Source organism: Raphanus sativus, chromosome 7 (genome assembly GCF_000801105.2).
Source record: "Raphanus sativus cultivar WK10039 chromosome 7, ASM80110v3, whole genome shotgun sequence".
NCBI classification, from domain to species: Eukaryota; Viridiplantae; Streptophyta; class Magnoliopsida; order Brassicales; family Brassicaceae; genus Raphanus; species Raphanus sativus.
Window position 1 is genome coordinate 4,790,062 of NC_079517.1, and position 18,009 is coordinate 4,808,070.

The 18,009-nt window shown below is 40.3% G+C and overlaps 4 protein-coding genes across 5 annotated transcripts; 1 reads left to right on the plus strand and 3 right to left on the minus strand.

The window, feature by feature from the left end:
• Positions 1-928: 928 nt before the first annotated feature.
• Positions 929-2,887, minus strand: LOC108814290 (flavonol synthase/flavanone 3-hydroxylase). Its single transcript, XM_018586825.2, has 3 exons — positions 2,363-2,887; positions 1,816-2,143; positions 929-1,337 (listed from the first exon to the last, which is right to left on the minus strand). Exons 1-3 carry the CDS (start codon positions 2,827-2,829, stop codon positions 1,122-1,124), a joined length of 1,011 nt encoding a protein of 336 aa, XP_018442327.1. The 5' UTR covers positions 2,830-2,887; the 3' UTR covers positions 929-1,121.
• Positions 2,888-5,507: 2,620 nt separating this feature from the next.
• LOC108817826 (uncharacterized) lies at positions 5,508-9,753 on the plus strand. 2 transcript variants are annotated; one of them, XM_056990656.1, is made up of 12 exons: positions 5,508-5,655; positions 5,937-5,958; positions 6,328-6,464; positions 6,575-6,747; positions 6,871-7,280; positions 7,359-7,437; positions 7,521-7,870; positions 8,035-8,495; positions 8,582-8,807; positions 8,899-9,060; positions 9,154-9,242; positions 9,356-9,753. In XM_056990656.1, exons 3-12 carry the CDS (start codon positions 6,352-6,354, stop codon positions 9,504-9,506), a joined length of 2,214 nt encoding a protein of 737 aa, XP_056846636.1. In that variant the 5' UTR covers positions 5,508-5,655; positions 5,937-5,958; positions 6,328-6,351; the 3' UTR covers positions 9,507-9,753. The 2 variants fall into 2 exon arrangements, with proteins under 2 accessions (XP_056846636.1, XP_018446136.1); XM_018590634.2 differs by lacking the exon at positions 5,937-5,958.
• A 237-nt stretch (positions 9,754-9,990) lies between these two features.
• LOC108817827 (DEAD-box ATP-dependent RNA helicase 25) lies at positions 9,991-13,044 on the minus strand. The gene is made up of 10 exons (XM_018590637.2): positions 12,690-13,044; positions 12,477-12,583; positions 12,269-12,324; positions 11,961-12,185; positions 11,498-11,704; positions 11,338-11,424; positions 11,154-11,249; positions 10,858-11,073; positions 10,576-10,758; positions 9,991-10,390 (listed from the first exon to the last, which is right to left on the minus strand). The coding sequence occupies exons 1-10, from the start codon at positions 12,926-12,928 to the stop codon at positions 10,118-10,120; spliced, it is 1,689 nt and encodes a 562-aa protein (XP_018446139.1). The 5' UTR covers positions 12,929-13,044; the 3' UTR covers positions 9,991-10,117.
• Positions 13,045-14,081: 1,037 nt separating this feature from the next.
• LOC108818188 (DEAD-box ATP-dependent RNA helicase 26) lies at positions 14,082-17,678 on the minus strand. Its single transcript, XM_018591083.2, has 10 exons — positions 16,748-17,678; positions 16,494-16,600; positions 16,152-16,207; positions 15,833-16,057; positions 15,483-15,689; positions 15,317-15,403; positions 15,125-15,220; positions 14,841-15,056; positions 14,560-14,742; positions 14,082-14,416 (listed from the first exon to the last, which is right to left on the minus strand). The coding sequence occupies exons 1-10, from the start codon at positions 17,587-17,589 to the stop codon at positions 14,189-14,191; spliced, it is 2,247 nt and encodes a 748-aa protein (XP_018446585.1). The 5' UTR covers positions 17,590-17,678; the 3' UTR covers positions 14,082-14,188.
• Positions 17,679-18,009: the final 331 nt, after the last annotated feature.

An 18,009-nucleotide genomic window follows, 5' to 3' on the forward strand; every position in this document is an offset into this window, starting at 1 on the left:
TTTTTGATGCATGTCTTCAGTTTTAGTTGATTAACAAAGAAGCTGGTCAGCTTTAAAAGCTCTGCATTTCCTGTGGTTTCTTTATGTCTTTCTTAAGCATTGTTATTAAAGTGTGTTCAGGTACATGGAAGGCGATCTGACTAAACACGATATCTCTGATTAAATGCTGAATTGGTGTTGGTAGAACCTTATGTCAACCATTTGTACACAGAGACAAGGTTGTTTGTTAAAGATTATTAATCTGAACATTGTGAACTTAGCTTCAATATGCACTCCCTTCCACATATCTCTAAGTGTGAAGCTTTGTGAAATCGTTTACCAATTGCTTCAGCTCTTACTGTTGAGATTAGTGTATCTCCCAGTATGATGCCCTTTTGAATAAAATATAAAAACTGTGGAAGCTGTTTTGATATAAAACATATACTCTAGTTTCTGGTATCAATAGGATTTAGAAATAATAAAAAAATAAAAAATTGAAGTAGCTTTCGTTTTAACGTGTGCTGTTCCCACAAAGCCATCCTGTGATCTTCATATTGAATGTGTATACAGTCAGCAGGTAATAAGAGAATGAAAGCCATATATGTAGAGCTGATGTACCTCAATAAGCTTTCATGGCCGCCCCTGAAACGTTAACGAGATGTGGTTTTGAAACACTAGTATTAAATCATTAAGTAAGATCCATTTTATAATTCATTTGATCCATTTGTGATATTATGCAATCTATTTTCACCTAATGCATATCTACTTCCACCTGACACAACTTTTCATTAGTTGTTGATAGTTTTTGGTTGGAAAAAGAAACCTTTAAAGAAGGGATAGTGGCACAACAGTGCAACAGCTTTCTATAATCTATATACATATGTCGACACCATTAATTATCACCAACTTCCCGATTCCTAAAAATGGTCCTACATAACTGGCGAATGTATGGCGAGACAACAAGAACATGTCTTTATGGTCTTTATTTAATCATAAAAACTGAACACAAGAAGAGATACATCGAAACTTCTTATCGCGGGAAAACAACAACCACACCTTATTTCAAACACAACAGTTTTTAAAATAAATTAATTTAAATTCAACAACACTTTTCTTCATACTTTTGATTTTATTTTTCCTTCTTAATCCAGAGGAAGCTTATTGAGCTTGCGGTAACTGTAGTCCTTGAAAGCAAAAGGCTTGTACTTTGGAGGATTACCATCGCTGATAAGCTCCGGTAATGGCCCGACGACCATTTCACGGTGAGGCTCCAAGAAAACTGGCCACGACATCCTTGTCCTGTCCTTATCCACCGTCGTCCTATGCAACACGTTCTTATACCTCCCATTACTCAGCCTCTGCAAAAATTTACACCATTCCATCAAAACAAAGACCTATTAACATTTCATATCTTATTTAAGAAAATAAATTAACAAGAGTTCTTTTTTTTGACATAATTTACAAGAATTCTTAACTCGGATGATCTAGCCCTGAAACCTTAGTCTTGTTCTTAAACATATTTTAATCCTAAAAACAAAAAAAAGCACAAAATTTTGTTCTTTTACAAAAACAAAACACAAAATTTTGAAAACCAACTTATCTTCTTTAGTCTTATAAATCCAAATCCTAAAACCTAAGTTCCTTTTACCCAAAAAAAAACACACACCTAAGAGCATCATTAACCCAGAATCCCTATGGTGCTTATTTTTTTTCCTAATCCTAAAATACTAAACAGAATCATCTGTTTTTTTCTGAAATTTTCAAATTCAACTTCTTTTGGAATTATTATTCTATTCATAAATATTTTTAAAAGCACGTATTTAAAATATCTCAGACCAGAATCTGATCGCCGATGTGAACAATGACGGCGGAAGGAATATACTCGGCGTCGAACCAGTGATCGTCTTTGAAGACTTGAAGTCCAGGAACTTCGTTAGGCACAAGCAGAGTGATCCCACTGAGATCGGTGTGCGCCGGTACTCCTAATGCTAAATCCGGCCGAGGACACGGGGGATAGTAGTTAATCTTCATCATATACTCCGCCAGATCTCCCCCGAGACCTTCTCTCAACGCCTCACGCCTTAACCCCAACCCTTCCGAGAGAATACCTAACAATGTCTCCGACAGCTTCTTCACATGCAATGCGTACTCTTCGTTCACCTCCCTAATACATAGCCACGAAACACAAAAACATAGTCAATGGTTGAAACTTGAAACAGAGGAACACAACCACAAGAGTTATGTTTTTCTTCTTTTTTTTTTGTTCAAAAAAAAAAACACAATGTAATATTAGTTTAGTCCCACATATAATAATATTATGTAAATAAAAATAAAAAATAATAATATCATGCAACTCCACAAGAGTTATGTTCTCGGCATGTACCTATACTCTGGTGGGTTGTTTGGCCAGAAACTGTAGTTAACGCACGACGGTGGCCAGATCCTATGGAAGAGATGATCAACCCAAGCTTTCTTACCTTCTACTTCTTTCTGCAGCTTCGTCCCGTACCCTTCGATGTCCTTCGCATCAACAGGCTTCGCGACGGACTCTTTCTCCGACGAAGGAAGCTCGAAGAACGTTCTTCCCACTTCCTGCAACCGTTTTATCAGCTCCGCGGGGATCCCGTGGTTAACCACCTGGAAAATCCCCCACTCTTCGCTCGCCTTCACCACCGCGCGCGCCACGGTCTCTTCGTCGGGATCGCTCAGATCGACGACGGGGATGGCCGGCGTCGGACCTCGGAAAGTTGTGATCGCCGGCTGTTCTTTCTCCGATCTGATGAACTCCAAAGGGATGGCTTCGGTGCGGAGGGAAGATGATGAAATGTCCTGGACTCTCTCGAACTCCATGGCTTTGGTTTTGCCGGGAACAATGGAGGATGATGATGATAGTTCTAAATTTTAAGAGGAGGAGAGGTTTGGTTTTTAAGGAGGGAGGAAGCGATGACGTGGAGGAATCTTGTCCGCTTGATAGAAGTAACCTACCACACATATAAAGTACGTGTTGGTATATTGCATGCCATAGACGGGGGAGTTTGGTACCGTTCGATGTTTTTGATATATTTTTACGTGTGAAGGATTTTTTTTATAGAGTTTTGTTGTTATATGGTGGTAGGTTTACATAATAGAAATATTTTTTCAGTCTCAAAGAAAAAGAAACAATTCGAGACACTCTAGTTCTTTTTTTATCGGATGTCCCAGAAGGGACGTGACACTCTAGTTCTATGAAAAAAGGAAGATATTATTATTCACTTTTGGCGGGTTAGTAGGATAGGATGCAAACAAAATAAAAATAATCTCGGGGTCGTTGACAAAACAAGCATCTCCATTAGTGAAACTAAGAGCATGTTTATCCCTCATACCCACTTGAGTTTCTTCTTTTTTTTTTTTTTTTTTGGCCGATTTTTCTTTTCCAAAAAAATTAAAATGCACCATTCGCGGACCGCCACCTGTCGGTGGGGCCCACGAACAGTGAACAAACCCAGCAGCATACGTTTTTTCCTTGGCAACTTTTACCTCATGTTTCTTCAATTTTGTGGACCCCACAGTCTACTTTTCCCTTGAAATCCTTCCAAAATACCTACAATAAACATGGTCTAAGGGGGGGTTCACACAAATCCAAAAAAAAAAAATATTAAAAAATCAAATTCTATGAACCTCACACCTCATAGTCTCTTCCCACTGAACATGTATCATCACTATTTCGCGGGTCCCACGACACATGGCGGTCCGCGGTTGGTTGATTATTATTATTATTTTTTTTTTACAAAAAATCAAACCGTTAAAAAAATAAAAAATAATAATTTTTGTTTGGTGAACCTCCCCATGAGGTTCACCAATGGAGATGCTCTAGTACAGTAGTCATCTTTAGGCTTCGACATCCGAATCTTGGGTCCTCGCGGATCCAGATTTTTTGGTCCTAAAAATTTAGATCCATATAGATTACCTATATTTTTTTGGGTCGATTTTATATCAGGTTTTGTCAAATCTAGATCGGTTCAGGTCTTTATTCTACTACCTATAAAATATCCAAAAATATTTTGGGTTCATATCGAATCTGATTCGAATTCGGATATTTAGAATCTAAAAAAGACATGACATATTATATTTAGTTAATATTTGTCGTATATATCTAATCTTTTACAAAATAACTTAAATTAAACTATTAATTATTAAAATAAAACTTTTTAAAATTCTAAATTTTAAATCTTTGTGTTATTTAAAAATGTTACAAAATAATAACAAATATTGTTAACAAAAGATATTTCAACTAAATCATAAAATAATATATCTAAAATAGAACACAAAAAATCATAATTTTAGATATACATGTTTTTAAGACGGGTACAAATCGATTCTTGTCGGATCCGGATCTATTCAGGTTGGTTTTCTCGGTTCCAGCTTTTTCGGGTAAAAAAAATTCAAAACCCTAAAGATATTTATAAATTTTCGGTTCAGTTTTAGGTCTGATATCTTCGGGTTGGTTCTTCAGATCCGGGTAAAATAGCGAGGCCTGATGACTCATCAGGTATGGTTAGGGATGGCAATTAGGCTCTCCCGTCCCGTCCCGTCCCGAACCGCTGCGGGTTCGGCTTCTGGCGGTACACGGCGGGCCTGTCCCGCGCGGGATGCGGTCTTCAAACTAGCTACCCAATCCCGTACCGCGAAATATGTAGGCCTTCGCGGGCCGTCCCGCGGGACATCAAATATTACATTGCTTATTTCTACATGCACAAACAAACATAGACAATAATTGAGTTTGAGCTCACACATGATCGAGCATACTCTTAAAAGATCAATACATTAAGCTTATACAAAACAAATGTTTTTTATTATCATTTATAATGGTTTGAAGAAGCTCCACCGGTGCGGACCAGAGACGCTTGGGAGACCGGAAGCATCATCGACCCTGAAACCACCATCAACGGAGCTCCATAATGTCTAATCTCTCTCTCAGGTGAAAGCTTCAAAATCCCGCGGTTTAACCCATCCCGCTTTCGACCCGTCCGACTTTGAGCCCATCCCGCTTTAAACCCGTCCCGCGAGGCCCGCAATTTTGCGGGTTTATCAAATGGAAGCCTAGTCCCGCCCTGCAGCAAGCCTTTACGGACCAAGCCCGCGGTCCAAGTCCTTGATTGCCATCCCTCTCTTTTCACCCTTAAGTGACTAACAACACCTTAGATAAGGAGGAAATTGGGATACATTAAGCTCCTAACCTGATTAACCGGGATGGGGTGGTGATAAGTGATAACGCTGTAAAGTCTGGAGTTGCACCCACAACTCGTATGTGTGGTTTAAGGAATCAAAATTACCAAGTCTTTGGTTATACCAAAAAAACAAAAAAAGCACTTTCAAATATAAGGCTTAGTAAAGGCCGAAATAAGAATACCCGAGGCCCAGTAAAGGCATGTAAAATGGGCTTTATTAATTAATAGGAAAGGAAATAACTAACTGGCTCCAAAACAGCAACACACGTGTACAAATTCACACACACACTTCGCATATTAATAAGTTTTCCTTCATACATTCCCATAAGGAAGGACTTCGGACCAAAGCAGCTTGAGAAGCGAGAGCGAGTCCGCTAGCGAGAGAGAACCAAAGAGATCTAAAACAGCTTCTCTCCTCTCTCTCCCCGTCTCGCGACGACGCGCATTCTGAATTTCATACATTCTCTCTGTAAGATCCGACCCCAACTCTTTCTCTCGATGTTAATAATATTTCTCTCTCAATTGTTCGTTCCTATTCTGGCGGGAACATCGATCCTCTCTCTACGCCGTCGTGTGCGGTTTAGCTTCTGTTTCATTGTCAATTTTGCATTGGCTTTTACGTACTTTTGTTCAGTGATTGATTCGATTGTTGTGTCTGTTAAATATCTTCCTTGTTTGTGTGTTATTGTGTTTTGTTTTGTCTTTTCCTGTCGGTTCCGGTTCCGCCTTCTGGGATTGTGCGCATGTTAGTGTTTTCGTTCCTCGATCTTGGGTAAGGGGTTTTTGATTCGTTGTTTTTTTTTCTTTTTCGTTTCGGTTCCTTCGATTATTGATCCAAACTGGTAACGGTCGGGTAGATCTTTGGCAAATTCGATTGGGATTGCGATAGTTCTAGGGTTTTAGTGCTATTTCCGATTTCAGCATTGGAAAATACATTTTATTGTCACTTTGCTTCTCTATTGTATCTCTGTCTGGCGAATCAGACGATTGAAATTGGAATCAGCTCCTATTTAATTATTTGCTAGCGTTACGATTCACATCCATTCAAGTATCTGGTCTTCTTCTTTGTTTAAGCATTTGTGCAATGTGACTGAAAACACCCTTAACATATGATGATGATTTTTTTTTTATTACACCACAGGTTTTGTCTTTGCCATTGTTAAAGATGCCTCTGCTGAAAAAGAAGCCACATAAACTAATGGAGCCCCCAAATAACTTGCAGCCACATGAACTTGTTTATCAAGTTCGTCTCACTAAGGAGATCTTCCGAGATTATCAGTATCCTTCTTCTTCTAGAACTATTCTTTTTTAGGCTTGCTTTTTTTGTTTATGTTTATCAATTCACGTGCCGCGTCAGAAATATTTGTTTGCTTGACAATAAGAATTAGAATGTACTTGAAGAGGATAAATCTATATCGCCAGCGAGTTTGGACATGTAAATCTACTGGCAAAACTAGTCTGACCTACGAGGAGGCCTTAGACTCAGAAAAACTAGCAAGCAAGAAGGTCCAAACTCTTCCTAGAGAGCTAGTTGCACCTGCGTTACGTATCATCCAGTTCAGTAAGTTCTTTACCCCCCTTCCCTCCATTATTCTCATACAATTGTGCATAGTCTTTTTGTATCTGCTTGAAATCTCGCTTTTATAACTCTATTTCTAAATCCTTTGTCTACTGTTTTGTGAAGGTACACTCTCTTTGAAAGATCTTGCTGACAAAATAGCGACCGAGTTGCAAAACTGCTTCTTCGCTGGTGCAGAGCTGTGTGGAAACAGGGATGGAGAATCACATCCATGCAGAATCTTGAATATAGTAACAGATGAGGGTAGTGAACCTCAGTACGAGGTAGGCTTCCTCGACAAAGATAAGGAAATAAACGAGGACGCAGTGCTGTCCGGAGAGGATCTTTCATGGAAGAAGTTTCCGTTTAGTAGAAACTTTCTGAAGTCTTTCATTCGGGAGTCCACATGCCACAGTATACCTTGGGTAGTTAATGAGTATCTGGCTAAAGCGCATGGAATCACTAGGAATGTTCCCAAGGAACTTCAGGACAAATATGTCTTTCAGAATGGAGAACTGGTTCAGCAAAGGAAGCAGGTACCATATAATAATTTGTAGCGTTACCTAATAATTGGTCTATGTACTAATCGATTTTGTCTCATTGCTAAACTGTAGGAAGATAAAACCGTTAGGGAAAAGGGAAAAAGAAAGAGAGCTGAAGATGGTAGCCTTGTTGCAGAGGAGACAGATAAAGGTAGCTGTGCGTTGATGCTTTGCAATAAAGAGATTATGTCTTGCCTGTATGATTTTATATTGATTTCTTATTTTTCTTTCCAGAGACTAATGAATCAGAGGAAGAGCCTCCTATCAGTTATCCAATTGAGGATTTACTGTTGCCACCGGAACCTGATGATGCTAACATCACTCAGCGTCCTTCTCCCTCACGTGATTTTTGTGTTCCAATGGATTGTGTTGGGGATCTTCTTATGGTCTGGGACTTTTGTTCTTCATATGGTAGGCAGCTGCATCTATGGCGATTTTCTCTTGAGGACTTTGAGAATGCTGTCTGCCACAAGGAGAGTAATCTGGTTCTTATCATGGAAGTGCATGCCTGTCTTTTCCGGTTCCTCATTAACGAAGGCGATGATACTTTCAAAGTTTTAAAGAGAAGGAGTCGCAAGTCAAAGGTCAGATCTTTTATCTTACGTGAATCATCCTTGTATAAACAAACACAAGCCGCACAATAACATGCTAATCTCATTAAACATGAAGTCGTCAGCGTTGTGATTGTATTTTCAGTTTTCTTTTGTGGTTGATGGCCTGCTTGTTGATTCATTTCATCTTATTTCAGATGACATTGATCACATGGACAGAGTATTTATGTGACTTCTTGGACTCGGTAGACATCCCTGATCTGTGCTGTGACATTGGAACGATCAAACGGGGACATTATGGTCTATTGGACCCCGGTGATAAATTGAAAATCCTAAGGGAGTTAGTGAACCAGATAGCTGTAACGGTTTTGTTCAAGGGGGAAGTAGACGAGCTTCTTGAACAACGGCATGCCCTGGGAGCTGCTAGAAGAGAAGAAGCGTTGGCGGAAGCCCGGCAGAAAAGAAAGGAGAAAGAACGCTCCAAAGCTGGCGAGGAAGCTGAAGTAGTTTTGGCCAATGGCAAGTTAGCGAAAAAGAAAAACAGCCCACAAGTAGTAGAAAGCAGTGAAGACAGCAAAATGAAAGAGAGCACTGAGGGGGAAAGTAAGATGGAAAATGGGGCTGTGTCTTCGGGAAGAACTGAAAAATCAGAGAAAAGGTTTGTCTTATACTATTTACGGATAAGCAGAACATTTTGTTGCAGGATTACTTTGGAGCTCATAGTTTTTCTTGTCGTTGTGATAGGCTTATGGGGAATGTCTACCTGAGAAGGCACAAAAAGCAGATGACGGATACAAAAAGCACGTCAAAGGGGAAGGTGGAGGAGGAAGAAGAGGAGGCGGAATCAGAAGAGGGAGAAGAAGAAGAAGAAGAAGAGGAGGAGAAAGGATCTTCGGGGAAGAAGCAGGGAGGAAAATCATCAAGTGAAGATGAGAAAGGAACAATAGAAATGAGGGGCCCCGAACAGAGGGTTGAGTCCTTCCCCTCATAATTTATGTTTGCATATTCACGTGTGCTTGCTTTGACCAATCAAGTCTGAACTTTAATTTATTTGTGTGCAGAGGCAATATTATGAACGAGAGATGGAGAAAATAGTCATACGTACAAACCCCTTGGGTAAAGATAGGAACTACAACAGGTACTGGTGGTTCAGAAGTAATGGGAGGATATTTGTTGAGGATTCTGATTGCAAAGAATGGGGCTATTATACCTCCAAGGAAGAGGTATTTTTTCAAGCCACATGGTTTAGTTCCTTGTTTGATCATTTGATTGCATAGATCTTGTTCAAATTTGTGTGTCTGTTTCTTGAAATCCAGCTTGATGCGCTGATGGGATCACTAAACCGTAAAGGAGAGAGGGAACTGTCATTACATATACAGCTAGAGAAATTCTATGACAGGATATGGTCAGTTTAGAGCTTCTCACTTCTATTTTTGCATTATTAAATCTTTGTTCAATCCTCACTTTGATGCACTTGTCTCATGGCTTTGAATCCCGTTTATGACTTGTGATATACAGCTCTTCACTACAAAAGAGGGCCAAGGACATAGCTCACAACATAGAAATGGAAGAAGCAGGGGTTAGGAGATCTAGTCGTGTAAAAGCTCCAGTTCATGAAAATCCAGCTAGTGCCTTCCAGAGATATGTTAACAAGTGGAAAGAGGACTAAACATAGCAGAAATCGATTTTTCATAAGAAAATCTTTTGCAGCTGCAGCCGTTTAGGAGCTTTGTCTTGTTTCTTTTTTTTTTTTTTCTGGTTCCTTTAGGATGATTGGTAGGAGCCGTACAACTTACAAAAAAGGATAGTCTTATGGTATGGGAAAGATGGTGTTGGTTTTTTGTTTTTTTTCTGTTGCCATTCATCATCTTCTATGACATACACTTTGCCGGCTAAATAGAAGTTTCTTTACTATCCCCAATATGCTGTCATTTGTTTTCTTTGTTTTGAGTTTTTATTTTATTTTGGTATGAGCAAGGAATGCAGTTCTATGTCAACATCATCTTCCGCTTATGTTACTTTGGCCAGTTACCATAAGAAGTTAGGTTTCATAGGTTATTTCATGTGTTGAGGGAATAACAAGAAGAGAGTCAAGAGACCATATGAATTTCGATGACATAGCATCTTTGTTTTAGCTCGAAAAAAGCTCTCAATTAAAGTGTAACTCAGGATTTTTTTTAATAAATAGTAAATTAAAGTGTTGCAAAAATATAAGAACAGTTCGTACATCAAAAATAAATAAAGTTCAAAACAACAACATACCATTCAGATAAAATCTATCTACCTGGAACGATAATTTTTTTTCCCTGGTCTCTTGTCAAAACCGGGAGCGACATTAAGACCAGGAACGTTTTTGAGACCCATCTTGCCAATAACATTTATAGGGATAGCTGGAGGGGTGTTGAGTCCCATACTCCGGCTAAACTCATTGGCTAACTCCACTAGTCTGGTTGTGTCTCTTGCAATCTTCTTCTGAGATTTGTAGTAACCCAACCATGCCTGATATGCCGCCTCCTTGTTCGTCATTTCCACTTGGCTAAGCGCTTTCTGCACCTGAATCCAACAAGTTTCTCACACCCATCAGCACCACAGCACCCGCTAAAGTCACATTGTGAATATACATATATACAGATTCATTTACAGTTTATAACACTCCCAGTTGGTAGAAACCAAGGCTTGTCAAGTTCATTAGAGTAACAATTCAAGCCCCTTCGCTGTATCATCTGAAAAAAGCTTACCTTCTTCACAGCATCATGATCTATCGGCGGCAAAGTAGACTTGGTGATGGGCAAGTCTTTGACAGATGACAGAAAGTACTCTTCCCAAGGTGCCAACAAAAGTACACCTTCCCCTTCCTTACCTTTCCTCCCGGTTCTGCCAAGTCTATGTATGTATTGTTCTCTGTCTGATGGCAACCCCATCTGCATATACACACGACAACAACTTCAGTGGAAAAGCTTACTTTGTAGTTGCGGGTCAATTCCATGATAATGGGAAAACTAAAGTATGATTTGTTTTACCTGTACGACTAGTGAGACATCAGGGTAATCTACACCACGAGCAGATACATCAGATGTTACAAGGATAATACGCTTGGACTTGCGGAACTCATCAGAAACTCTGGTTCTGTAACTCTGAGGTTTTCTAGAGTGGATCTCTCTGACGTTCAGGCTTAGTTTACCAAGCAGATCAGCCACCAATCTTGTAACCATAGCAGTTGTACAGAAAATAATCGCCTGCAACAACAAGGAGATGTGTTGTCAGATGAGGAGTATATTGCTGACTCACAACAATTGCCCTAGAGAAACAGTTTTACCTTATAGTCTGAATTATCCGCGATGTGTTTTTTAAGGAGCGCATATAGAAGCGAGAAATGTCTATCCAGTGATGCAATCATGTACATTTGTGTGACCTGTGAGATATATAACAGATATGATAAACTGAATAACATCCAATCATATGGCAGGATATTCATTTAAATGAGCCTCAAAAAAATTTACCTTTTGATGAGTCTCCCCACTACCCTCTTGAACGCAATTGACGAACTCATGATCTTGTTTCAAAGCAACATGACATATTTGGCGGACCTTGACACCAAACAAAAAAATAATTCAAGATTCCAACGCAAAAAGTGAGGGAGTACAAGACACTGATACTTACCTCATCAGGTACCGTGGCAGAAAATAAAAAAGTTTGTCTCTGCTTAGGAACAGCGGCAATTATCCTCTCAATATCTCTTCGGAAACCCATGTCCAAGAGATGATCAGCTTCATCAAGAACCAGGACTTTCACACCTTTCAACCTAGTTGCGAATCCAGAAGTGTTGTCGATATGGTCTATGAGCCTTCCAGGTGTAGCCACAAGAATCTGAGAGTGTTCAAATATGTGATTATTAAACAAAATATGGAGACACAACTCACTGAGACAACAATCCTAACATGGACAGGAACATACATTCTCGCCTCATCAAATCGTAATCTATCATTTCTACAAATCAATTGGAAAAGAAATATGCAACTCCATTGGTAATATGTTCAATCTTAGAGACTAAAATAAGTGCAATATTTTCTCAGAATTAACTATGCATTAGTACACATCATGGAGGGCAAAAGAAATCTCTTACCTGACAAGGATGTTTTTGCATACGCCTTTGCTCAGCAGGAAGCTTAGTGCCTCCAATCACAACTTCAACACCAATAGAAGAGTGATACTTGAGCAAAATGTTTGCTTCAGCAGCAGCTTGACAAGCAAGTTCCCGAGTAGGGCATACCACAAGAACAATAATCGGCGGGTGCCTATTATCACGGCTTACAGGTGGAGACTTGATAACAGCTTCAATTGATGGAAGCTTGAAATACAAACAGAAACAATAAGAACAAATCTCAAACAATTCCTAACTTACAACTTATATCCATGAGTCTAGAGTCTCACCAGAAATGCTACGGTTTTCCCAGTGCCTGTTTTGGCCTTAGCTAGCACATCTTTACCTGAAGAAGTTGAAGAAGAAATATTTTAGAGGAAATAATAAACAACATTACAATGTCAATTTTGTCAATCAATAGTGGTCCCTAAACCCTATCTTTAGCCTTATAAAGCAGCTCCAATGAGATTGAAAGAAAAGAAAAAAAAAAGTGTTCACCTTTGAGAATGATAGGGAGAGTAGCCTCTTGCACGACAGTCATTGTCTTAAATCCAGCATCCTGGATACCCTTTAGCGACAAGGGAGACAGTGGGAACTGATCAAATCTGCAAAAAAACCATTTAGACATAAGAAAAGTTGTTCGTTAGAAAAGCTCTGATATCATCAACCAACCTCGAGACAAAACAAATCTTTGTCTCTAAAAGTGTTCACCTTGTCTTAGACAAGTAAGAATCTGAAGTCTTCGGCTTATTATCAGCAGTCTCTACAGCGATAGTGGAAGCCGCTTTCTTGATAAGAGGCTCATCTTCCTCGACAGATTTGCCTTCCCTTTCCCTCTTTGGTACCCTTTTGTTTTCTGATTCATCTTTTTCACCGCTCGAGAGCTTCTTCACATGTTTGGCGCGAATCTCTCGTCTCTTGCTACTGGATTTGGGTCCATCGGGAGTCATGGAAACTGAGAGGAGCAGGTGGGGAGGAGAAGAGAGAAACCTTCAAGCGCCGCTTACCTTAACCTGTAAGGCTGTTAACTACCACTTTCCCGCCGTCGTTTTGATTAGGGTTTTATTAGGTTTTTATAGGAAACACAAATAAAAGGAGATGTTTTCTAAGGGTAACAGACTAAAAACGGCATGTAGTTTGTTGCCACTGCGTTAAAATGTTTTTTTATTATTTAAATTAGAAACATATAACTTATGAAGGCAAGTATGAATGTTGAATATGTGGATCCGATGAATGGTTGAGAGCTCAAGCTATAGAGGACAGAGAGGTATCATTGGAAGGGAGACCGAGGTTTGGAAAGAAGAGAGGCTGGCAAAAACCGGACTCTCCCTGGCTGAAATGTAACATAGGCCACTCTTGGAACCAAAATACAGGGGAGGTTGGTTCTGTTTGGGTTTTGAGAAATGGTGAAGAAGATGTTCTGCTCCATAGTCGGAAATCAACAGGAGGGATAATAGATGCGATGGAAGCAAAAATGGTTTTATGGCTATGGGCATTTGAGAGCATGGTTAGCCTCAAGGTCCACAGAGTGATCTTCGCAGGACAAGAGGCTGATATTGTTGGTATGGTAGAAAGACCCAGAGCTTGGCCATCTTTCAAGTTATTCTCCCAGGAGCTTGCTGGTTTGATCCATAAGGTCCCATTTTGGAGAGTATGCAGAGAGGAGAAGCTGGAAAACAGAGGTGCTTTTCTCATTGCAGATAGTGTGACTAGAGAGGATCGGCGACAATCTTATGTAGCTGCAGGTTATCCGGTTTGGCTCCGTGGTTTATTTATCTATGAGAGCAAGTCATGTTAATCTTTTGGGTTTCGGATCCTGCTAGCTGTTGATTGTCATTCTGATCCTTCTTATGATCTTTTTTGAGTTAGGGATGTCCTTATCTCCTTCTATGTTATGGTTGTAAATTATTAACTCTTTCGGTGGTTAATGGAATTATAGTTCAGTGAAAAAAAAAAAGAATATGTGGATCCAGGCCAGTGAGGACCAGTTTCAAAGATTTAGGGCTTTTTAGACAAATTAATTTATATTGTTCTTATAGAACTTTACACCGGGCCTGCTTGGATAGTCAAGCTTTTCTTTCGGTTTGTTTGATACAACTGAAGAATCTAAGAGACTTTTTATCAAGTGTTTGCAAGAAGGGTTGTGAAAAAGAGATTACACTTGCAAAGCCTTATACGACAAAAGCAAAACAATGGATGGAGTTAAAATTCTACTTGGTTCTAAGACCAGGAACGTTTTTGAGACCCATCTTGCCAAGAACGTTTTTGGGGATAGCTGGTGGCATGTCAAGTCCCATGCTGCGGCTAAACTCGTTGGCTAACTCCACCAGTCTGGTCGTGTCTCTTGCAATCATCTTCTGAGATTTGTAGTAACCCAACCACGCCTGATACGCCGCTTCCTTGTTCTTCATTTCCACTTGGTTAAGCCCTCTCTGCACCTGAGTTCATCATATCCACCAACACGTTCCTCACATCAGTAAATATTTAAGTCTCTTAGCTTTTTGACTTTAAAGAGGTTTTGTTCTATGAGACAATTACATAACATTGGCTTTTGCATAGAGATTTTTAAATCAAAGCTTACCTTTTTCACAGCCTCAGGGTCTATTGGCGGTAGAGGAGACTTGTTGATGGGCAAGTCTTTAACAGATGACAGAAAGTACTCTTCCCATGGCGCCAACATTAGCACACCTTCTCCTTCCTTACCTTTCCTCCCCGTTCTCCCAAGTCTATGTATGTATTGTTCTCTGTCTGATGGCAATCCCATCTGCAAAACCAACATACACACAACAACAACTTCAGTAAGAGGGATCGATTTTGCAGTTGCCGTACAATTCCATGGTTGAAAACTACTACACGGTTTACCTGTACCACTAGTGACACATCAGGGTAATCGACACCACGAGCAGATACATCTGATGTCACAAGGATAATACTCTTCGACTTGCGGAACTCGTCGGAAACTTTGGTTCTGTAACCCTGGGGTTTCCTAGAATGGATCTCTCTGACGTTCAAGCTTAGCTGACCAAGCAGATCAGCAACCAATCTTGTAACCATGGCAGTTGTACAGAAAATAATAACCTGCAACGAGGAGGAGACCCACGTGTTAATTCAGAAACACATTGGTGATTCACATCGGGATTTTCTACCTTATAGTCTGGATTATCTGCGATGTGTTCTTTAAGAAGCACATATAGAAGCGAGAAATGTCTATCCAGTGATGCAATCATGTACATTTGTTTGACCTGGGAGATAAAAACAGACATGAGAAACCTATAATATCCAAATCATATGGCAGACAATTCATCCAAAAGAAACTAGAGAGTAAACTTTTTTTTTACCTTTTGATGCGTCTCCCCAGATCCCTCTTGAACACAATTGATGAACTCATGATCCCGTTTCAAAGCAATGTGGCATATTTGGCGGACCTTGACACCAGAAAAAAAATGACAATTCAAGATGCCACTCCAATAATGAGAGCCTTCTTTCAAATAAATTGATACTTACCTCTTCAGGTACTGTGGCAGAAAATAAAAACGTTTGTCTCTGCTTAGGAACAGCAGCGATGATCCTCTCGATATCCCTTCTGAAACCCATGTCCAAGAGATGATCAGCTTCATCAAGCACAAGGACTTTCACACCATTCAATCTCGTGGCAAATCCAGAAGTGTTCTCGATATGGTCTTTGAGCCTTCCAGGTGTCGCCACAAGAATCTGAGAGTGTTCAGATATGTGATTATCCGACAATATATGAAGACACAGTTGCTAAGTGAATCGCAGCCATCTTATATTTACAAAACTTACTCAGAATGAGCTTTACAAACACACATGGAGCTGCAAAAGAAATCTCTTATTACCTGGCAAGGATTTGCTTGCATACGCCTTTGCTCTGTAGGAAGCTTTGTGCCTCCAATAACAACTTGAACACCGATAGATGGGTGATACTTCAGCAAGGTATTAGCTTCCGCAGCCGCTTGACTGGCAAGCTCCCGAGTAGGGCATACAACAAGCACAACAATGGGGGATTGCCTACTATCCCGGCTTGCAGGTGGAGATTTGATAACAGCTTCAATTGATGGAAGCTTGGAAAAAAATAAAGATAAGAACAAATCCAAATTAAAGGCGATGGATTCTCAAACGACCAACTTATGTTCATTAACCCAGAGAGTGTCTCACCAAAAATGCTACGGTTTTCCCAGTGCCTGTTTTGGCCTTGGCTAGCACATCTTTACCTGGAAAAACAAAGCAAAGAAGAAACCTAGGAGTTAAAGAGTAAATATAAGAGAAATTTAAGAACAATCAATCAACCTACAAAATGGAAGCCATGGAAAATTTGAGGAATCATGAAGAATGATACACAAGTCTCTGAGTTTTCTTTAAACTACCTATTTGTTATTGCTAGTCATCTGTAAAAGCTTGTGTGAGATGCCATCAATTCGAACTCATTACTACATTTTAAAATCATATTGTTTTTTCTGCCTTGCGACAAACTATCATGAGAAAGGAAGAAAAATCCACCTTTGAGGATGATAGGAAGAGTAGCCTCCTGCACAACAGTCATTGTTTCAAATCCAGCATCCTTGATGGCTCTTAGTGATAAGGGAGACAATGGGAACTGATCAAATCTGTAAATTATTTACCATAGAGAGTATCCTCAATCAAACAACACTAAATAGTCAAAGTAAGTCACATACAGTAGAAGCAACCACAATCTAGTGGAAGAAGTTAAGTATATAACCCACAAAGAAACCACATAGCAAATACAAACGTACCTTGTCTTAGATAAGTAAGAATCTGAAGTTTTAGCATTTTCAGTACTTGGATTATCAGAAACCACTTTCCCAACGAAAGCCTCATCATCTCCACTGTCATCCTCCTCGCTACTATCTTCACTAAGCAAATCATCAATGCCTCCCAACACTACCCTCTTCTCATCCTCGTCACTGCTATCTTTCTCTTCCCGTCTCAAACCTCTTGTCTGCTTCCCCAAACCACCCTTGTTGGCCTCCAAGCCTCGCTCTCTCCTAAACCCCGAATCTACATTTCTCTCATTCCTCCCACGAAAAGTCGACGACTCGCCGCTACTCCTCCCTTGAACCCGACCATTCCTTCCACCTTCTCCATCACCAAACCGCTTGTTCCTAACCGGTTCACCACCGGTTCTCCTCCGGTTCGAGCCCCCAAACCTATCAACCTCCCCCTCCTTACCCCTTCTGGAACCCCCAAACCTATCAGATTGACCTTCCCTTCCCCTCCTCGGACCCCCACCGTCTACGTTTCTACGAACAACAGCCGAGTCATCTTCGTCGCTCGTGTACTTCCCACGCACAGAGCTAGGCCTCAAATCGCTAACCCAATCACTGAGCTCCGCCTCGTCCTCGATCAAGCTCTTGGACGCGCGAATCTCTCCTCCTTCAACTCGCGTCCCGAAATCGGGTCGGGTGGAGAAACTGACCCGGGAACAGAGGCCGAGGCACGTTAGCCTCGAGGGAAGAAGCGCCTTGGAGATTACGGGGACGGAGCGGAAGGAGTAGATTAGTGCGGCGGAATTCATGGAAGCGAGATGAGTAGAATGAGTGATGAAGCGTACGCCGAGAGGGAACTTCAAGGGCATGTCAGTGACTACTAAGTTCCCCGTCGTCGGTGGCCGGAGAGATTTTGAGGATAAGGTGAAAGAAAGAGTCGCAAATGTTGAGAGAAGGGTTTTAACGGTTTTTGTAGGATACGCGATAGGGTTTTTAACTAGAGGACAAGGAATGAAACAGAGAGAAATGGATCAAAACGACAGAGTTTAGTACCAGGCAAAAAGCGGCGTGTAGTTAGGCCTCATGGAAAGGAAACGGCAGGTAGTTATTTACCACAATTTGGAAATGTAAATAATCGAGGAGAGTTTGGGAAGTGAAAAAAACAAAACGTGACGCTGTTCGCTCCTTTTGATTTGAGATGTGTTATATCACTAAACTACCCTTGAAAAATTGCTATTTGCAAACAAAGATATAACTGTTGTAAATAAAGTAGAGAAGAGAAGAGAAGA